This window comes from Lagenorhynchus albirostris, chromosome 10 (genome assembly GCF_949774975.1).
Source record: "Lagenorhynchus albirostris chromosome 10, mLagAlb1.1, whole genome shotgun sequence".
Taxonomy (NCBI): Eukaryota; Metazoa; Chordata; class Mammalia; order Artiodactyla; family Delphinidae; genus Lagenorhynchus; species Lagenorhynchus albirostris.
This window is the reverse complement of record NC_083104.1, coordinates 53,702,143-53,721,493: the sequence shown is the minus strand read 5'-3', so window position 1 is coordinate 53,721,493 and position 19,351 is coordinate 53,702,143. Positions and strand designations below refer to the sequence as shown.

General features: G+C 43.3%; 1 protein-coding gene across 2 annotated transcripts in view; it reads left to right on the top strand.

Moving 5' to 3' along the window:
* The window catches only part of TGFBR2 (transforming growth factor beta receptor 2), a 112,675-nt gene that overhangs the window by 83,262 nt on the left and 10,062 nt on the right, over window positions 1–19,351 (top strand). For both annotated transcript variants that reach the window (XM_060162481.1, XM_060162480.1), the window contains exons 4-5: window positions 3,886–4,685; window positions 6,578–6,719. In XM_060162481.1, the coding sequence (XP_060018464.1) occupies window positions 3,886–4,685; window positions 6,578–6,719 (942 nt within the window). The remainder of the gene's footprint in view (window positions 1–3,885; window positions 4,686–6,577; window positions 6,720–19,351) is intronic.

Here is a 19,351-nt window from a genome sequence, read left to right as displayed (position 1 = left end):
AGTGTTGAACATCTTTTCATGTGCCAGTTGGCCATCTGTATGTCTTCTCTGGAGAAATGTCTATTTAGGTCTTGTGCCCATTTTTTGATTGGGTTTTTTTTGTTGTTGTTGTTGAGTTGTATGAGCTGTTTATATATTTTGGAAATTAAGCCCTTGTCAGTCACATCTTTGCAGATATTTTCTCCCATTCTGTAGGTTTTCTTTTTGTTTTGTTTGTGGTTTCCTTTGCTGTGCAAAAGCTTGTAAGTTTGATTAGGTCCCATTTGTTTATTTTTGTTTTTATTTCTATTGCCTTGGGAGATTGACCTAAGAAAACATTGGTACAATTTATGTCAAAGAATTTTTTGCCTATGATCTCTTCTAGGAATTTTATGGTGTCATGTCTTATGTTTCAGCCTTTAAGCCACTTTGAGTTTATTTCTGTGTATGGTGTGAGGGTGTGTTCTAACTTCACTGATTTACATGCAGCTGTCTAACATTCTCAGCACCACTTGCTGAAGAGACTATCTTTTTCCCATTTTATATTCTTGCCTCCTTTGTTGAAGATTAATTGACTGTAGGTGTGTGAGTTTTCTTCTGGGCACTCTATTCTGTTCCATTGATCTGTATGTCTCTTTTTGTGCCAATACCATGCTGTTTTGATTACTGTAGCTTTGTAGTATTGTCTGAAGTCTGGGAAGGTTATGCCTCCTGCTTTGTTTTCCTAAGGTTTGCTTTGGCTTGGTCTTTTATGGTTCCATATAAATTTTAGGATTTTTTGTTCTAGTTCTGTGAAAATGTCAGGGGTAATTTGATGGGGATCACATTAAATCTGTAGATTGCTTTGGGTAGTATTGCCATTTTAATAGTATTAATTCTTCCAATCCAAGAGCATGAGATACCTTCCATTTCTTTGAATCATCTTTAATTTCTTTTATTAATGTTTTGTAGTTCTCAGCATATTAAGTCTTTCACCTCTGTGGTGAAGTTTATTTATTTATTTTTTTGATGTGCTTTTTAAAGGGATTGTTTATTTACATTCACCTTCTGATATTTCACTGTTAGTATAAAGAAATGCAACCAATTTCTCTATGTTAATCTTGTATCCTGCTACCTTGTCGAATTTGTCTATTCTTTTTAATACATTCATGTATCTTCCTCAAAAATAGTGATTTTTTTTTCCCTTTTGGTTGCTGAAATCCTGATGTTTGGGGGTACTTTTCATGTTTTTAGTGGCATCAAATAGATGTAAGACCTAAGGCTTTCATCTAGAATAGTCAGTGGAAGTTGGCATTTCCACTTAGAACTTCTCTTAAGAATAGGTAGTTAATCATAGTGCCACTTGACATTGTCTTAGTTTCATTTCTCTCTGTGCTTCATTAAGTGAAGGCATCAAATACCATTTAGGTAATGGGTTCCCTTTGAGAGATTATCTCTGTTCCACCTGGACTGTATTCTCATCACTTTTTAAAATACACTGCCAGTAGGTGAATACTGCCAGTTACATAATTATGAATCCGTCCTTGGACATGATGTCTGGTCCCAAACCACCTACCCAAACTTTCCTCTCTATTCCTTTGTGCACAGTTGTCAGGTTGGGACTCCTGCTCTTCCTCAGGTGGATCCTGTATTCTTACTTCTCCACATAACATTCCTTCTGCCATCATTGACTGCTTCCCATCCTTCACTGGCCAGCTCACAGTCCTTACCACTGTGCCATCCCTCTCTGTCTTTCCCACACTCCAGCATAGATGGGGGCACGCATTAGCTTCCATCCCAGACTGCTGGATGTTGCCAGGCAGGTGTAGACACATCCTAACTTCTCTGCTGGGTCATCCCCACTTTGAGGGCTGTCCCATCCCCTAGTAGGACCTCAGTAGTTCTGTGTTTAATGAATGAATCTAGCTTCTGAGCATGAGGACTGCTCCTTAGCGGGCACCTTTGAGAGAAAATGAATGACTGATAAAGTAATAGAATTCTGGCATCCGTTTCCAGTGGAGACAGGCTAGCACAAAGCTCTCCCTGTACTATAACTATGTTTCCCTGACTCTTGCCCACTGAGCATCTCCATCCGTGTTCTTCTTCCCAAGAAGAAAACTATTTAACCAGAGCCAACCAAGGCCAGCTCATGAATCAAAGTTTGAGGAACAAGACATTGTAGTTACTTAGCTGGTGATAAGGGCTCTTCTCCATCCCCCACAGAGCCTGCCTCACTGGTCCCAGTCAGGAAACTGGCCTGCACTTCCCTTCTATAACTTCTCTCACTAATGTTTCCATTATTGCTACTAAATATCCCTGTTCTATGAAGCTATAAATCACATGACACTGAAAAGAGAAACATTACAGGGATATAAGGTAACTGACTTCCAAAGAGACCCTTACCACAGACCAGTAGGCCCAAAGCTGATGTTTCACGGTAGCCTGGGTGTTGAGCAGAACAGGACAAGTTAGAGTGTTTACGAAAGAGCACAGACTGCGGCAGGACTGTGGCTGTCTCTTTGTTTTCACCAGATACCATGTACGTGAGCACTCTGGAGGCAGGAGTTGTCATTTTCTGTATTCCCAAAACCTCCTGCAGTGCTTGGAGCTTAGTGAACACTCAGTAAATGCTTCATCCATTTATTCAACACTTATTAAAGCCCTCATGTGTGCTAAGTGCTGGTTACAGTCATGGAGAAGAAAGGCATCGTCCCTGGCAGCATAGAGCTCTCAGTCTGCTGGGGTGGGGAAAGTAGGGAAAGGCAGATATGAAACCAATAAATGGAGTCATAGTTATTTAACTCAAATTGTGCTCACTTCTTGCACAGGAAAAATGTGGCATGCTATGAGAATATATAAAATAGAATGTTTCCCTCAATTTCCTTTAGGGAGTGACGTTCAAGCTGAGTTTTGTGGGCGTTTTTTGTGGTTTTTTTTTTTTTTTTTAGCAGAGAAAGACTTATTGCAGGGCCATGCAAGGAGAACAGGTAGCTCATGCCCACCACCCCCCCCCCAAAACCCCAAATCTCCCGAAGGGTTTCAGCGAAGCATTTTTTAAATTGAAGTATAGTTGACTTACAATGTTGTGCTAATTTCTGCTGTCCAGCAAAGTGATTCAGTTATATATATAGGTACATCCTTTTTTTAATATTCTTTTCCATTATGGTTTATCCCAGGAGATTGAATGTAGTTCCCTGTGCTACACAGTAGGAACTTGTTGTTTATTTTATATGTAATGGTTTGCATCTGCCAACCCCAAACTCCCAATCCATCCCTCTCCCACCTCCCCTACCCCTTGGCAACCACAAGCCTGTTCTCTGTGTCTGTGAGTCTGTTTCTGTTTTATAGATAAGTTCAGTGCCATATTTTAGATTCCACATGTAAATGATATCATATGGTTCTTGTCTTTATCTTTCTGATTTACTTCACTTAGTATGATCATGTCTAGGTCCATCCATGTTGCTGCAAATGGCATTATTTCATTCTTTTTTTATGGCTGAGTAATATTCCATTGTATATATGTACCACATCTTCTTTATCCATTCCTCTGTCGATGGACATTTAGGTTGTTTTTATGTCCTGGCTATTGTGAATAATGCCAGCAAACCATTTTTAAAGACCAGGCGTGGGAGGGGCATCCCAGGGTATGTGATTAGCTCATCATGCACAATTCTCTGATTGGTCAATGTTGAGTTTTGATTTCTAAGATGAGTTTTGAGGGAAGAGTAGGAGATATTGACTAGATGGCCAGAGGCAGGCAAGACTGGACAAATGCACACTAGCATCCATGCCTGTAATAAAAACTCACCATATGCTGTCCACAGAAACTATGCTGAAGGTAAAACCTACTATGCTTGGGGTGTGGACCACTTCCTTCCAGCGCACACCTGCTGACCCAGCTCCTTCTCTCCTTTGTTTCCACCTTAGAATACGCCACCAACAACCCCGACTTGCTGTTGGTCATCTTCCAAGTGACAGGTGTCAGCCTCCTGCCGCCGCTGGGCATTGCCATTGCTGTCATTGTCACCTTCTACTGCTACCGCGTCCACCGACAGCAGAAGCTGAGCCCGGCCTGGGACTCGGGCAAGCCGCGCAAGCTGATGGAGTTCAGTGAGCACCTGGCCATCATCCTGGAGGATGACCGCTCCGACATCAGCTCCACCTGCGCCAACAACATCAATCACAACACGGAGTTGCTGCCCATTGAGCTGGACACCCTGGTGGGCAAAGGGCGCTTCGCCGAGGTCTACAAGGCCAAGCTGAGGCAGAACACGTCTGAGCAGTTTGAGACCGTGGCCGTCAAGATCTTCCCCTATGAAGAATATGCCTCCTGGAAGACGGAGAAGGACATCTTCTCGGACATCAACCTCAAGCACGAGAACATCCTGCAGTTCCTGACAGCTGAGGAGCGCAAGACGGAGCTGGGCAAGCAGTACTGGCTGATCACCGCCTTCCACGCCAAGGGCAACCTGCAGGAGTACCTGACGCGCCACGTCATCAGCTGGGAGGACCTGCGCAGGCTGGGCGGCTCGCTGGCCCGTGGCATCGCACACCTACACAGCGACCACACGCTGTGTGGCCGACCCAAGATGCCCATCGTGCACAGGGACCTCAAGAGCTCCAACATCCTGGTCAAGGGAGACCTCACCTGCTGCCTCTGTGACTTCGGCCTCTCCCTGCGGCTGGACCCCACTCTGTCTGTGGATGACCTGGCCAACAGTGGGCAGGTAGGGCAGCCCCGGCCCCCTTGGGCCCCTCGCCTTGCTACTGGCACCCCTCCCTCTCATTTCCATCAGCCCTGCACTCTGACACTGGTCCAGGGAATCCAGTTAATCCTGACTGCACCCCGCTCTCGTGCCGGGGTACCTCTGCCAACCAGCAGCATTTCTCTCCCTGGTTCTCCAGATCCTTACCAGCTTAGGACAGGCATTTCTCCCTGAGTCAGTTCTCATTTCTCTTCCATTTGGACATTATTTTCCTTTGCTTCGAACACTGCTAGTTCTGTATTTCTATCTTTTCCCTGTCTTGGGGTTGTACTCAGCCCTTGCTACTCTGTATTCTTGGTCCTTATATTTTTTTTTTTTGGTTTTGGTTTTTTTGGGTTTTTTTTTTTACCATTTTAGAAGGCAGTCTCCTTGAAGTCCAAATCCACATCTATTTGGTCACATCCATCACAAGGCCTTGAACAGGGAAAGTGACCAATAAGTATTTGTAGAGTGAGTGATGGACTGGGTGAAGGAAGAGTTCCTCTTTTGAAGCATCTCACTGATTAAAATTGAAACCTTTTTGGTTAAGGAGCTATTAGATACTAACATTACCATCATTCTTTATGTTTCACACACCGGAAGCTTGGCTGTGGGTTAGAGTGAAGTGTTGAGAGCACCGCTGTTTCCTCTCACCAGGCTGAGGGGAGTGCTTTTGAAGTATCTAGTCACTGCTCAGGCAGCTCTCCGGGTCCATGGCCACACATCAAGTGTAGAGATAAACATGTTGAAACACGGACAGATTACTGTGCCAGGGTGACAAGTCATGCAATGACCGATTAAAAAGAAAAATTTCTTCTAATGCATGCCAGTAAGAAGCGTTATTTGGGGTGATATTATCAACTCACTTGACATTCCCTGGATCCTTGGGAAGGTAGGATTTCATTGTTATTTAGTCAGTCTATACAAGCTGCATTATCAAACATTCAAGTGATTTTTTCCCCCAGAAGCATTTCTTATATGTTCCTATGTATCGCAGTGTTCTCATACTACCAGTCATCGTTCAAACAAAACTACATAGCATGCCCATCAAAATTATAAAATGAGGGCTTCCCTGGTGGCGCAGTGGTTGAGAGTCCGCCTGCCGATGCAGGGGACACGGGTTCGTGCCCCGGTCTGGGAAGATCCCACATGCCGCGGAGCGGCTGGGCCCGTGAGGCATGGCCGCTGAGCCTGCGCGTCCAGAGCCTGTGCTCCGCAACGGGAGAGGCCACAACAGTGAGAGGCCCGCGTACCGCAAAAAAAAAAAAAAAATTAAAATTATAAAATGACCAGGTTTGGGCTCTTAATGGAAATACTTTCATACAATTCAATTTAGCAGAGATTTTATGTAATTATGTGACATGCTCGGCACACTAGAATGTGCCATGGGGTAAACAAAGAAGATTAAGACAATTCTCAAGTGACAAAAAATTAATGGCAATTATTATTTCACCACAAATCTTGGAGTTACAAGGGTGAAAAAATATTTAATTTGCAAAAACAAAAATCAACATCAAAAGTATCACTGATGTGGTCACTCAGGTTCTCTGCAAGGATGTTATTGTATACATGATATGATGACATATGTCACGGGGCTAAACAAAGCAGCTCTGGGGTTTGGTATTTCCTTGTTGTGGCATTTTTTTCTTTATATTCATTAAAAAAATTTTTTTTAATTCATTTATTTATTCATTTATTCAAAAAAATAATTACATAAGCTGTACATTTCTGTGCAGGTCTCGTTACTTTAAAAAGCATTGTGCTTTTTAAAGGTCCACTACCCGTGTAGGGACAAACATCAGCTATATTTTGAAAATAGGTACGGTACGCAGCTGCAATTCAGCGATGGACCTCAATGTCTTTTTCTGCTTTAGGTGGGAACGGCGAGATACATGGCTCCAGAGGTCCTAGAGTCCAGGATGAATCTGGAGAATGTCGAGTCCTTCAAGCAGACAGATGTCTACTCCATGGCCCTGGTGCTCTGGGAGATGACGTCTCGCTGCAGCGCAGTGGGAGGTAGGCATGGACACCTTTGCGGTGCAGTGGTGCCTCACGCGCCTTCGAGCGCGATGTTGTGCTCTTTGCTTCAACATGGTTCCAGGGATACAGAGCGCTCATTGAGATCTGGTAGGACACAGCTATTCCAGAATGATCCGGAATGGTGCTAAAAAGCCTAGGTTTTATAGCTGAAAGCCAGGTTTGGAGCATAAAGCATTTTATCTCCTTTCCTGAAGTTTATAATTACTTTTCTCTTGACGCATCGCGCCACAGATATTTACATATCTGGCAAGAGATGAACACTAGTAATATAAGAATTATTTCTTATCAAATGGGTACCATGATTCAGAAAAGTATCTGACTTTAGTTTCTTTTTGTATTTTAAGGTTTTTCAGAATTATATGGTACAGGAACTGGATTTGACTCAAAATTTACTTTTATGGACATAACTTTCCTTTGTTGAACAAAACAAGCAAAATGGTTTGACATATTTGTTTAGGTTTTGAAAAATCTAATGAAGAGAGGTTATTGAGGAATGCAGTATTCTTCAGGGGTACAGGGGGATGTCATCGTTTTAGAGAGCATTGTCCCCTGATCTTCTTGGAGATGGGATTGGCTAATGTCTACATCACTTTATTCTTTTCTGACCCTTCTCTCAGTGGTTTCCGTCAGGGTCTTAGGTCTCACCTTAGAAAATTGATGTATCCCAACGTGGTCCTGGCTAGATGCTAAGTCAAGCCAAGCTAACACCAATTTTAACCCTTTGTTTTGTAATAATGTTAGACACACAGAATCACTGCGTGAGTAGCACAGGGAGTTCCCATATGCTCTTCACCCAGCTTCCCCTTGTGCTAACACCTTACCTAAACCAAGCACAGCTGCAAAAGATTGGACATTGACATTGGTACCATGTCTTTAATTAATCTATAGGACTAACTTGTATTTCCAAGCCCCTAGTAATGGGGCACAGGATCCACTCCAGGATTCCATGTTACCTTAGCGTCCAGGCCACCCCAGTCTCCTTTGATGTGTGATGGTTGCCCAGTCTGTTTCTTTCGTGACCTTGACACTTGGGAAGAATTCAGACCAGGTATTTTATAGACTGTCTCTCACTTTGGGTTTCTCTAATGTTTTCTCATGATTAGATTGAGGTTGTGCATTTTTAGGCAAGAATACCACAGAAATGATGTTGAGCCCTACTCAGGGTGTCACATGCGGGTGGAGATGCCACTGTGCTGTCCAATCTCATCATGTGCTGAAGGTGTCTCCCCATTTCTCCCTGTAAAGATACTACCTTTTCCACTTGTAATTTATACAAATCTTGTGGGAAGGCACTTTGACCTGTTTCTACTCAACACCTGTTTAGTAAGGAGACTAGACCTGTTTTTTACCATTATTTTACCTGCTAATTCTAGGGTCCATCAGTAGTTCTTGCCAGCTACAGTTATTACTGTAATGTTTGCCTAATGGTGATTTTCTGTTTTTCTTATCCCTTCTACATTTATTCATAGATATTCTGCTTACGAAATATCTGTCCTTTCTCTCACCAGCCTCTTTTATTTATTCGTTTTACTATGTATTTATATGAGTATGAAGTTGTGGATATTTATCTTATTTCATGGGTATTTAATATTATCAATATTTATTTTGTCGCTTAGATCATAACAGCTTTGGTCACTGGGCCAAACTACCTAGCATTTTGCTCCAGGTGGATCTGGTTGGCACCATTTCCTGCTCTGATAATTCCTCCTTTTGAGAACTTTCTTAGCTGACTCTCTAGGATGGGTCCTGCTGGGAGCCTTGCTGTCCCATCACCTGTTTCCCTGGGTCCCTGCATGGGGATGGCACTTCCTGTCTGGTTGACCCTGTTATTTTCTGGTTTCCTGCCTGAGATGTCTTCCCCCATAGCACTTCCAAAAGTAACAGTTTTTTCTTGCACAGTGAAATTTGTTTAATCAAGTTTTAGCCACTGAGAATCATTTTCTACTTGAAAGCTTTGACAGCTCGAAAATGAATCCTTAGACTAGACCAGTGTGAGTTGTGTCAGAAGAGACGATGATGCTGTTGTCATCGTCTCAGAATAAATTTACCTCGTTTTTGGTATCTCTCTTATCCTTTCAAGCCCGTCATTCTATAAACGTGAGCTGGAGACTGTGTCCCTGTCTTCCCCTCTGGCAGTGCCGCCAGCTTCTTAAGGCCTGATGTGAGCTCCCTGCTTCCTCGGTTATCAATGACTGACGCCCTTTCCTGTTGATATTTGCTGAGTGTGGAAGAATTCAGGCTAATGGGGAAGAACCGAGTTCACCAGCTTTTACACGGTCTAAAAACGGATACAGTATAAATAAGTTTTCCCAAGGAAGGAACAGGGTCCCATTTGTTTAGCAAGCCTCAAAAAACCTTTCATAACCTTTAGGATAAGAACAGTCAGCTTTAGGGAACCGGAAAGAGGCCATCCCGGTTTTCATTTTGTTTGATCTTAAGCCCACAGTACTGTTCCTCCCATCTCCGCTCAGGCTGCAAAAATCAAAGTTCTTTCTCTATCCTCACTTTTGTCCAGCAGACAGCCCTTCACTTGATTAAGTGCGTGAACTCATGTATTAAACCCTTTCTTTTGCCTTCTTTTAAAAGTACTGTTTTTTTTTTTTTTTTTTTTCTGTTTTTTTGTGTCTGTGCTTCAAAAACCGTGAAGGCAGATTTTCAGCCTAGTCTTAATTACAGAGACTTTTCTTTTATATTTAAAGAGCCCCTTAGAGGGTACATTAAAGTTAGTACCTTCTAAGGGAAGTTAGGGTGTGTTCCCTCTAACCTGTTGTAGAAACACAGATGGAAGGACAAGTATTTCCATGAAGAAGCTTGCTGTCTACTGATGAAACAGACTTTTTTTTTCTCCTTTACTTTTAAAAACTTTGCACATTCAGACACATTTCTTACCTTACACATAAAAGAGACAATATTCCTCTAGTTGATATTACGCCTTAATTTATACAGAGAGAGGGCAGGATATAAAAGGGCTTTCCTGAAGCTTAAACTTCTTTCTGTGACTTGAAAATACAGCATATGTAATTACTATTTTTCATGGACAGTGTCATTTCAGAGAAGGAAATGTGGAAAATGCTTACCTCAGTGTGATGAGTTATAGATTGATATTTTATTTCACAATATAGATCCACTGATATTCTCTCCCATTTATTCTGAGCAGCAGGACATCTAACTGAATGAAGCAGGAGACTAGGCATCAAAGGATGGTCTTGCAGGAGAAGGTGAAATCCCAGCTTTACTGACTCGAGTGACTCTGTTCTGTTCTCAGGGCTGAGCCCAAACTCTTGGCGTGGATGCCCAGCAGGCCTCGCCTGCTTCTCTCTGCGTTTATCACAGGTCTTAGTGCTAGGCTTTGTCTCGTACTATTTACTGGGCCTAGAACACCGAAGGAGACTTTTTTACAGGCGAGGCAGGGGACAAGGAACTGAGTGCCCAGATTGGCTAAAGGGAGTTCGACAGTAGGGTCAGGCAAGGAGGGTTAGGTCAGCTCTCAAAGGAACAGTGAGGCTCAGAAGTGTCCTCTCTGTGCAAGAAGTACAGAGGAAACACGAACAAGAGACAACACAACACTGGAGAAGCCGCACTCTTCTCAGGTGAGAAAATGCAGAGGTGGTAATAGCACTCTTTGGAAGCCAGCTGGTCCAGCTCCCTTACCACAAGATTCCACCTAGGAGCTCAAGAGATGGGTTGTCATAATTGAAGAGAGTCGTCAAAAGGGAAAGACTTTCTGGTAGAAGTAGGTTTGGTCCAGATGAAGAAGGCCACGGAGAAACAATAACTACCATTACATAAGCAATTGCTTCATGGAACAACTCATTCCATCTACCAAGGACTCTTTGAAGGGTGTGCTGTTACTAGCCCCATTTTACAGATGGGAAAACTGAGGTTTTAGGAGGTGGGAAAGTTGTGGAGACAAGCATCAGAGCCCTGTTGTCTGGCTTTGGCCCACAGGCCCTAACCTTCCTAGTACAGTGTTGGCCTGACCAATGGAGAGCATGTATAGCCCATGGCAGCTAGAACTACCATTATTATTTTTACAGAACTGGGTAGTCAGTGCTACTCTGTGTATTGTGACCTTTGACTTGAAGCCTTTCTGGAAGCATCTGGCAGGACAGTGACACACTTGGGGAACATTCAGTGATGGCCTCACTTCTGAACATTTCCAGTGGTTGACTTGACTTTCGTCTCATCTCTGGGTGAGCCTCTGTTAAAAGAATCCCAAAGCTATTAAATGCTGTAGTGTGTTACAGCCTCAGTGCCTTAGAGTCTGAGATAACTTCCTTATCCTTATTTCTCTGAAGATATATCTATTCATTCTTTCATTCACTAAACCAATATTTATTGAGTACCTACTGCATGGAAGGCATTACTCAAAGTGCTCAGGGTACAGAGACTCTCAGGACATGGCAGAGTAGAAGGATGTGAGCTCATCCCCCTCACAAAAACACCAAAATCACAACTAACTGCTGAACAACTATCGATAAAAAAATGCTGGAAGCTATCAAAAAAGATATACTACATCCAAAGGCAAAGAAGAAGCCACAACAAGATGGTAGGAGGGATGCAATCGTGATAAAATCAAATCCCATACCCATCGGGTGGGCAACACACAAACTAGAAAATAACTATATGGCAGAAGTTCTCCCACACGAGTGAAAGTTCTGAGCACCACGTCAGGCTCCCCAGCCTGGGGGTCTGGCATCAGGAGCCCCCAGAGCATATGCTCTGAAGGCCAGTGGGGTTTGATTGCAGGAATTCCACAGGACTGGGGAAAACAGAAACTCCAGTCTTGGAGGGTGCACACAAGGTTTCGTGCACACCAGGACCCAGGGGAAAAAGAAGTGACGTCTTAAGAGCCTGGGCCAGACCTACCTGCTGTTTATTAGAGGGTCTCCTGTGCAGGTAGGGTGTGGCTCTGGCTCACTGCGGGGACAAAGACACTGGTGGCGGTAGTTCTGGTGAGTACTCATTGGCGTGAGCCCTCCTGGAGGCCACCATTTTCTCACCAAGACCTGGCCCCACCCAACAGCCTGTAGGCTCCAATGCTGGGACGCCTCAGGACAAACAAACAACAGGGTGGGGACACAGCCCCACCCATCAGCAGAAAAGCTGTCTAAAATCTTCCTGAGCCCATAGCTTCCTGCTAAACACACCCCTTGACACAGCCCTGCCCACAGGAGGGACGAGAACCAGCTCCAGCCACCAGTGGGCAGGTACCAGTCCCTCCCACCAGGAAACTGGCACAAGCCCATTGAGCCAGCCTTATCCACCAGGGGGCAGACAGCAGAAGCAAGAAGAAATAAAACCCTGCAGCCTGTGGAACAGAAACCACAATCACAGAAAGTTACACAAAGAGATGGCAGATGAATATGTCCCAGATGAAGGAACGAGATACCCCAGGAGAACAACTAAGTGAAGTGAAGATAAGCAATCTACCTGAAAAAGAATTTTCATACACCACAGTCAAGTGGGATTTATCTCAGGGATGCAAGGATTTTTCAGTATCTGCAAATCAATCAGTATGGTACACCACAATAATAATTTAAAGAATAAAAACCATATGATCATCTCAGTAGATGTAGAAAAGTTTTTGACAAAATTCAACACCAATTTATGATGAAAACTCTCCAGAAGGTGGGCATAGAGGAAACACACGTCAACATAATTAAAGGCCGTATATGACAAACCTACAGCTAATACCATGCTCTGAGGAAATGCTTTCAGCTTTTCACTGTTAAGATGAGGAAAAAGACAAGGATGTCCACTCACCACTTTTATTCACCATAGTTTGGAAGTTCTAGCCATGGCAATCAGAGCTGAAAAAGAAATAAAAAGAATTCACATTAGAAAAGAAGGAAAACTATCACTGTTTGCAAATAACATACTATACACAGAAAATCCTAAAGATGTTACCAAAAGACTACTAGAGCTCATCAATGTATTTGGTAAAGTTGCAGGATACAAAATTAATACACAGAAATCTGTTGCATACACTAACAACAAAAGATCAGAAAGAGAAATTAAGGAAACAATCCCATTTACCATCGCATCAAAAATAATAAAATACCTAGGAATAAACTTACCTAAGGAGGCAAAAGACCTGTACTCAAGAAACTATAAGATGGTGATGAAATAAATCAAAGATGACACATACAGATGGAAAGATATACCGTGTTCTTGGATTGGAAGAATCAATATTGTCAAAATGACTGTACTACCCAAGGCAATCTACAGATTCAATGCAGTCCCTATCAAATTACCAATGGCATTTTTCACAGAACTGGAACAAAAAATCTTAAAATTTGTATGGAGACACAAAAGGCCCTGAATAGCCAAAGCAATCTTGGAAAAGCAAAACAGAGCCAGAGGAATCAGGCTCCCTGACTTCAGACTATACTATAAAGCTACAGTCATCAAAACAGTATGGTACTAGCACAAAACCAGAAATATAGGTCAATGGAACAGGATAGAAAGCCCAGAAATGAAACCACGCACCTGTGGTCAATTAATGTACAACAAACGAGGCAAGACTATACAATGGAGAAAAGCGAGTCTCTTCAATAAGTGGTGCTGGGTAAACTGGAACACTACATGTAAAAGAATGAAATTAGGGCTTCCCTGGTGGCACAGTGGTTGAGAGTCCGCCTGCCGATGCAGGGGACACGGGTTCGTGCCCTGGTCCGGGAAGATCCCACATGCCGTGGAGTGACTAGGCCCGTGAGCCATGGCCTCTGAGCCTGCGCGTCTGGAGCCTGTGCTCTGCAACGGGAGAGGCCACAACAGTGAGAGGCCCGCGTACTGCGCAAAAAAAAAAAAAAAAAAAAAAAAGAATGAAATTAGAACATTCTTTAACACCAAAAATAAACTCAAAATGGATTAAAAACCTAAAGGTAAGACTGTACACTATAAAACTCTTAGAGGAAAACATAGGAAGAACAGTCTCTGACATAAATTGCAGCAATATCTTTTTTGATCCGTCTCCTAGAGTAATGGAAATAAAAACAAAGATAAACAAATGGGATCTAATTAAACTCAAAAGCTTTCGCACAGCAGAGGAAAACATAAACAAAATGAAAAGACAACCCACAGAATGGGAGAAAATATTTGCAAACGATGCGACCGACAAGGGAGTAATCTCCAAAATATACAAGCAGCTCATGCAGCTCAATATCACACACAAAAAAAAACCCAATCAAAAAATGGGCAAAAGATCCTAAATAGACATTTCTCCAAAGAAGACATACAGATGGTGAAGAGGCACATGAAAAGATATTCAGCATTACGAATCATTAGAGAAATGCAAATCAAAACTACAATGAGATATCACTTCACACCAGTCAGAATGGCCATCACCAAAAAGTCTACAAACAATAAATGTTGGAGAGGGTGTGGAGAAAAGGGAACCCTCTTGCACTGCTGGTGGGAATGTAAATTGGTGCAGCCACTATGGAGACCAGTATGGAGGTTCCTTACAAAACTAAAAATAGAGCTATCATATGATCCAGCAATCCCACTCCTGGGCATATATCCAGAGAAAACCATGGGTCAAAAGGATATGTGTACCCCAGTGTTCATTGTAGCGCTGTTTATAATAGTCAAGACACAGAAGTAACCTAAATGTCCATCAACAGATGACTGGGTAAAGAAGATGTGGTATGTATATACAATGGAATATTACTCAGCCATTAAAAAGAATGAAATAATGCCATTTGCAGCAACATGGGTGGACCTGGAGCTTATCATAGTAAATGAAGTAAGACAGAGAAAGACAAATATCATATGATATTGCTTATATGTGGATTCTAAAAAAAAAAATGATACAAATGAACTTATTTACAAAACAGAAACAGACTTAGAAAACACACTTATAGTTACCAAAGGAGCAAGGTTGGCCGGCAAGGGGTGATAAATCGGGAGTTTGGGATTGACATATACACACTACTATATTTTAAATAGATAATCAACAAGGACCTGCTGGTGGCTCAATGGTTAAGAATCTGCCAATGCAGGAGACACGGGTTCAAGCCCTGGTCCGGGAAGATCCTACATGCTGCAGAGCAACTAAGCCCATGCGCCACAACTACTGAGCCTGTGCTCTAGAGCCTGCGAGCCACAACTACTGAGCTCGCGTGCCACAACTACTGAAGCCCACACACCTAGAGCCCATGCTCCGCAACAAGAGAAGCCACAGCAATGAGAAGGCTGTGCACCGCAACAAAGTGTAGCCCCTGCTTGCTGCAACTAGAGAGAAAGCCCATGTGCAGCAACAAAGACCCAATGCAGCCAAAAATAAATTAATTAATTAAAAAAAATAATAATACCTGAGAAATGTACAGTATGACCTCAAAGGAAAAAAAAATACTAAGCACAGGGAACTCTGCTTAGTATCCTGTAATAACCTGTAAAGGAAAAGAATCTGAAAAAGAATAGATATATGTATATGTATAACTGAATCACTTTGCTGTATGCCTGCAACTAACACAAATTGTAAATCAACTATAGTCTAATTTAAAATAAAAATTAAAAGAAAATGCGAAGGATGCAGCAGTGGAAAAAAAAAGAGACCCTGTCCTCAAGGGACTGGGTGTCTAATGAAGAGCTACTATGCTAGAAAGACAAGTACTGCATGAATAGATATAAAATCATAACTTAAGGGCTGGGGGTGTGATGATTGCAGAAAGAAAAACAAAATAGAGTTAGAGGATAGCTAATAACAGGGGTTGTTACTTCAGGCACTTGGGTCATCTGAAAGTATAGAAAAGAGAAACCAAGAAAACAGGTTTTTCAGAGTTGCTTGAGGAGGGAACAAATGGAAGGAGGTGGCCAGTGTGTTACTGTTTTATAAAGAAGGAGGAAAGCCATGAACTCACCATTCCTCCAGGACAAATCAGGAGAGTTGTTCTCTTCTACAAAGAAGTCTCTGTCCTGGCTTTCGGCTTGTCTGGTGTCCATGCAAGTGTTTGCACCGTGTGTGGTGTGTGGGAAGCGGAGGAAGGTGGCTCCTTCAGGGCCCCCTCTGGGAGCACAGCAGGCACAATATTCACGTCACCCGAGCCAACCGGGCCCCCAGGCTGGCTGACTTCCAAATCCCTGGCCATGTCGGCCTTTGAATAGCAGCTGACACACAGCAGCCAGCTGAGCAAGTATTTTCACAAGAGGAGAAACACAACCCCAGCTTGCTGCAGCCTGTGAGGCAGACAAAACATGCAAAAGAATCAAAAGGAAAGGAGGGAAGAAAAAAAAGAGGGGTGGGAGAGGAGTGAAGAGCGCCTGGGATCGCAGCCTTCATCTTCCTGCATTTCCAGGCAGGATAATTTGGAAGGAAGGCAGATATAAAAGTCAGGGTTGTGCTCAGGGAAAAACTGCCAACAACTTCACGGCTCTATGAAGTTGGAACCACGATCAAAACAGCAGCTGCAGACCAGATGCTGACTTTCAGGGAGTGAGCATCTCCGCTGCCTGGGTCCCCTCTGAGCTCCAGAGCCGGAGACTGCCGACTTTCTCCTGAGAGCCTCCAGCCAGACAAAGAGATGCTGTGGGGCCAGGATGGGGCGGTGGCCCTCAGTGAAAGGACTGCGGTGGGGAGGATGGGATGGGGGTGGGAAGCAGAGCAGAGAGATCTAAAACTTTCTTAGAACAGAGGCTGTGTGAAGCCCTCAAGGAAATCCCAAGGTCCCCATTGCGCCTACAGGGAGGCAGGCAGCTGAGGCGCGAGAGGGAGCCTGGTCCCAGCAGGTGGTCCTGCCGTGGTGAGCGGGGTATCTGCCTTGGGTTGGGTGCCTCGGGCCCTGGAACAGGAGCCTGAGCTGACATTCTGTAGGAAAAAGAGGGCAGGAAAAGCCACGGAGAGAAGGAACAGGCAGTCAGTCAGGAAGGGGAGGGAGCTGATGAGCCCTGTGCTAGCAGGCAGGTCACCATGGGGACAACCAGAGCATGATCCCACTGGGGACCCTGGCAGTGCACAGAGCCCACGTGCACCTCAGCATCACACCCCCGGCTCAAGGAAGCCCGGTTTATCTTCCAACCCCCATCTGCTGCTGATTGAGGGCTGCCCTTGGGGCACGTTGGGAGGGTGGACCCCAGTCGCCCGCCTGACCCTCTTGGACTTGAGCCAGCGTGGGTGCACAGGGTGAGTGCTGAGCGCTGTGGCCAGCGTCCTAGGGTAGTAAGCGTGCCCTCGGCCGGCATCCACGGTTCGGCATCCGCGGATCCAGCCACTCACGGATCTTGTACTGTGTTTACAGTCCACGGTTGCTTGAATCGTGGATGCAAAGCTCGCATATACAGAGGGGCAAATGTGGGGCTTGTGCATCTGCAGATGTTGGTATCTGCTTCTGGTCCTGGAACCAACGCCCCACGAGTACCGAGGGAGGACTGTGTTAATGATGGTCAGCACTTGCGCTTTCTCTTGTTTTGTGGATACAGAAACTGAGGCACAAAGAGTTGATGTCTCTTTTCCAAGTCCTCATCTCTAGTTTATGATGGGTCTGGGGTAAACACAACGAATAATACCCCTACTTATGATGCATACCGTTAGCACTTTTTTTTTAAAGTGCTAAACTCGATCTTACTCTCTAAGCTGTTTGCTTTTTTTCTTAGAGGCATTTCTGAAATTTTTAAAAGATGGTATTTATTTTAAAAGATGGCACTCTCTGAACTAACCCCACTCACCTTTTGACTTGCTTTCTTTGCAGTTCTTCACATTATTTGATCAAAGGCACAAAAAGAAAAATGCAACAGTCTCATTTTTCTCCATCTGCACCACCATCAGCCTTATCCCAGGGGGAGCTCTGGAGCATGAATTGCACAGTAGTCATCTCCTCTAGGGGCAAGACAGACTGTTAGAACTCCCGTGTTGACCCAGCAATACCATTACCGGGCATATACCCAGAGAAAACCATAATTCAAAAGGACACATGCACCCCAATATTCATTGCAGCACTATTTACAACAGTCAGGACATGGAAGCAACCTACATGTCCATCAACAGAGGAATAGATAAAGAAGATGTGGTACCTATATGCAATGGAATACTACTCAGCCATAAAAAAGAGTAAAATTGGGTCATTTGTAGAGACGTGGATGGATCTAGAAACTGTCATACAGAGTGAAGTAAGTCAGAAAGAGAAAAACAAATACCGTATATTAACGCATATATGTGGAATCTGAACAAATTGGTCTATACGATCTTATTTACAAAGCAGAAATAGAGACACAGATGTAGAGAACAAATATATGGATACCAAGGGGGAAGTGGGGGGGATGATTTGGGAGATTGGGATTGACATATATCCACTACTATGTATAAAATAGATAACTAATGAGAACCTGCTGTATAGCACAGGGAAGTCTACTCAGTGCTCTGTGGTGACCTAAATGGGAAGAAAATCCAAAAAAGAGGGGGTATATGTATATGTATAGCTGATTCACTTTGTTGTACAGTAGAAACTAACACAACATTGTAAAGCAATTATACCAATTTAAAAAAAAAAAACTCCCATGTTAATTTGTCATTGGCTACAGACTGCCCTCCAGGCCAGGAAGCTCCCATCAACCAAGGGTAATTCTCCATAGAAGGGAGAAATTGTGAGCCCTTACAACTCAGCGTTTGCAGCACCTCGGGGCTGTGGTGTTCTTGGCTTGGTAAAGGGGGTCTAGGCAGGCTGCCAACCACATCTGCCATGGCAGCCAAAAGAGTTGGAAATGGAGAGTCAGTGGACTGATACATTGTCTAAGGAGCAGTTTATGTCATATGCAAATCATATTACATTATATTACATTATATTATATTATATTATATTATATTACATTATATTATATTATATTATATTATATTATATTATATTATATTATATTATATTATATTATATTATACAAACCTCAGGGCATGGCACTAAGAGAGCATCATTATTTGATTAGATTGAATTATAGGATAGCTCTGGAGGGGGACATGGAGGTCATCTAGTTCAGCCCATTCATTTTATAGAAAAGAAGATTTAGGTCAGAGTAAACCCTTACTGGGAACTTATCTCTTGCTTGAATTCAAGCCAGCTCATATTTATTGAAAGCCTACTGTGTATAAGGCACAATTTCAGCAGACACAAAACTCAGCCTCTGCCTTAGGCCTTAGGAGTTTACAGTCCGGTAAAAGATAAGGGACTAGAAGAAAGAAATAAGGTGTATAAATACCATGCAAATCGAAGTTCAGATCTCACCCCAAGAGCAGTACAGATTAAGTGCTATGGGCACTTGAAGGCAAATGCAGAAACACAGAAGGATGGTTTGTGCTTGTCTCAAAGTGGTGGAGGAGGGGAGGGCTTCATCCCAACTAAGGAAAAGGAAAATACCCTGCCAGCTCTTCTAGTTGGGTGAGGCAGAAAAAGATAAATACGCAAGTAAGGTTCTGGGAAAGGGGGAAAATCAAATAAACAAGAACAAGCCATCTCTTTTCAAAATGTCATTTCGCCTTAAATGCTTCTTCAATTCTCAGCCTGGATGGGCAAATTATTGAAAGTTTCACTCATTAAACAGGGTTATTTCGAAGTAAAGGCCAAAGGTCCTATTTATTTTGGAGGAAAATGGCGAATCCAGCCCACTCTTCCCTTTTGGCT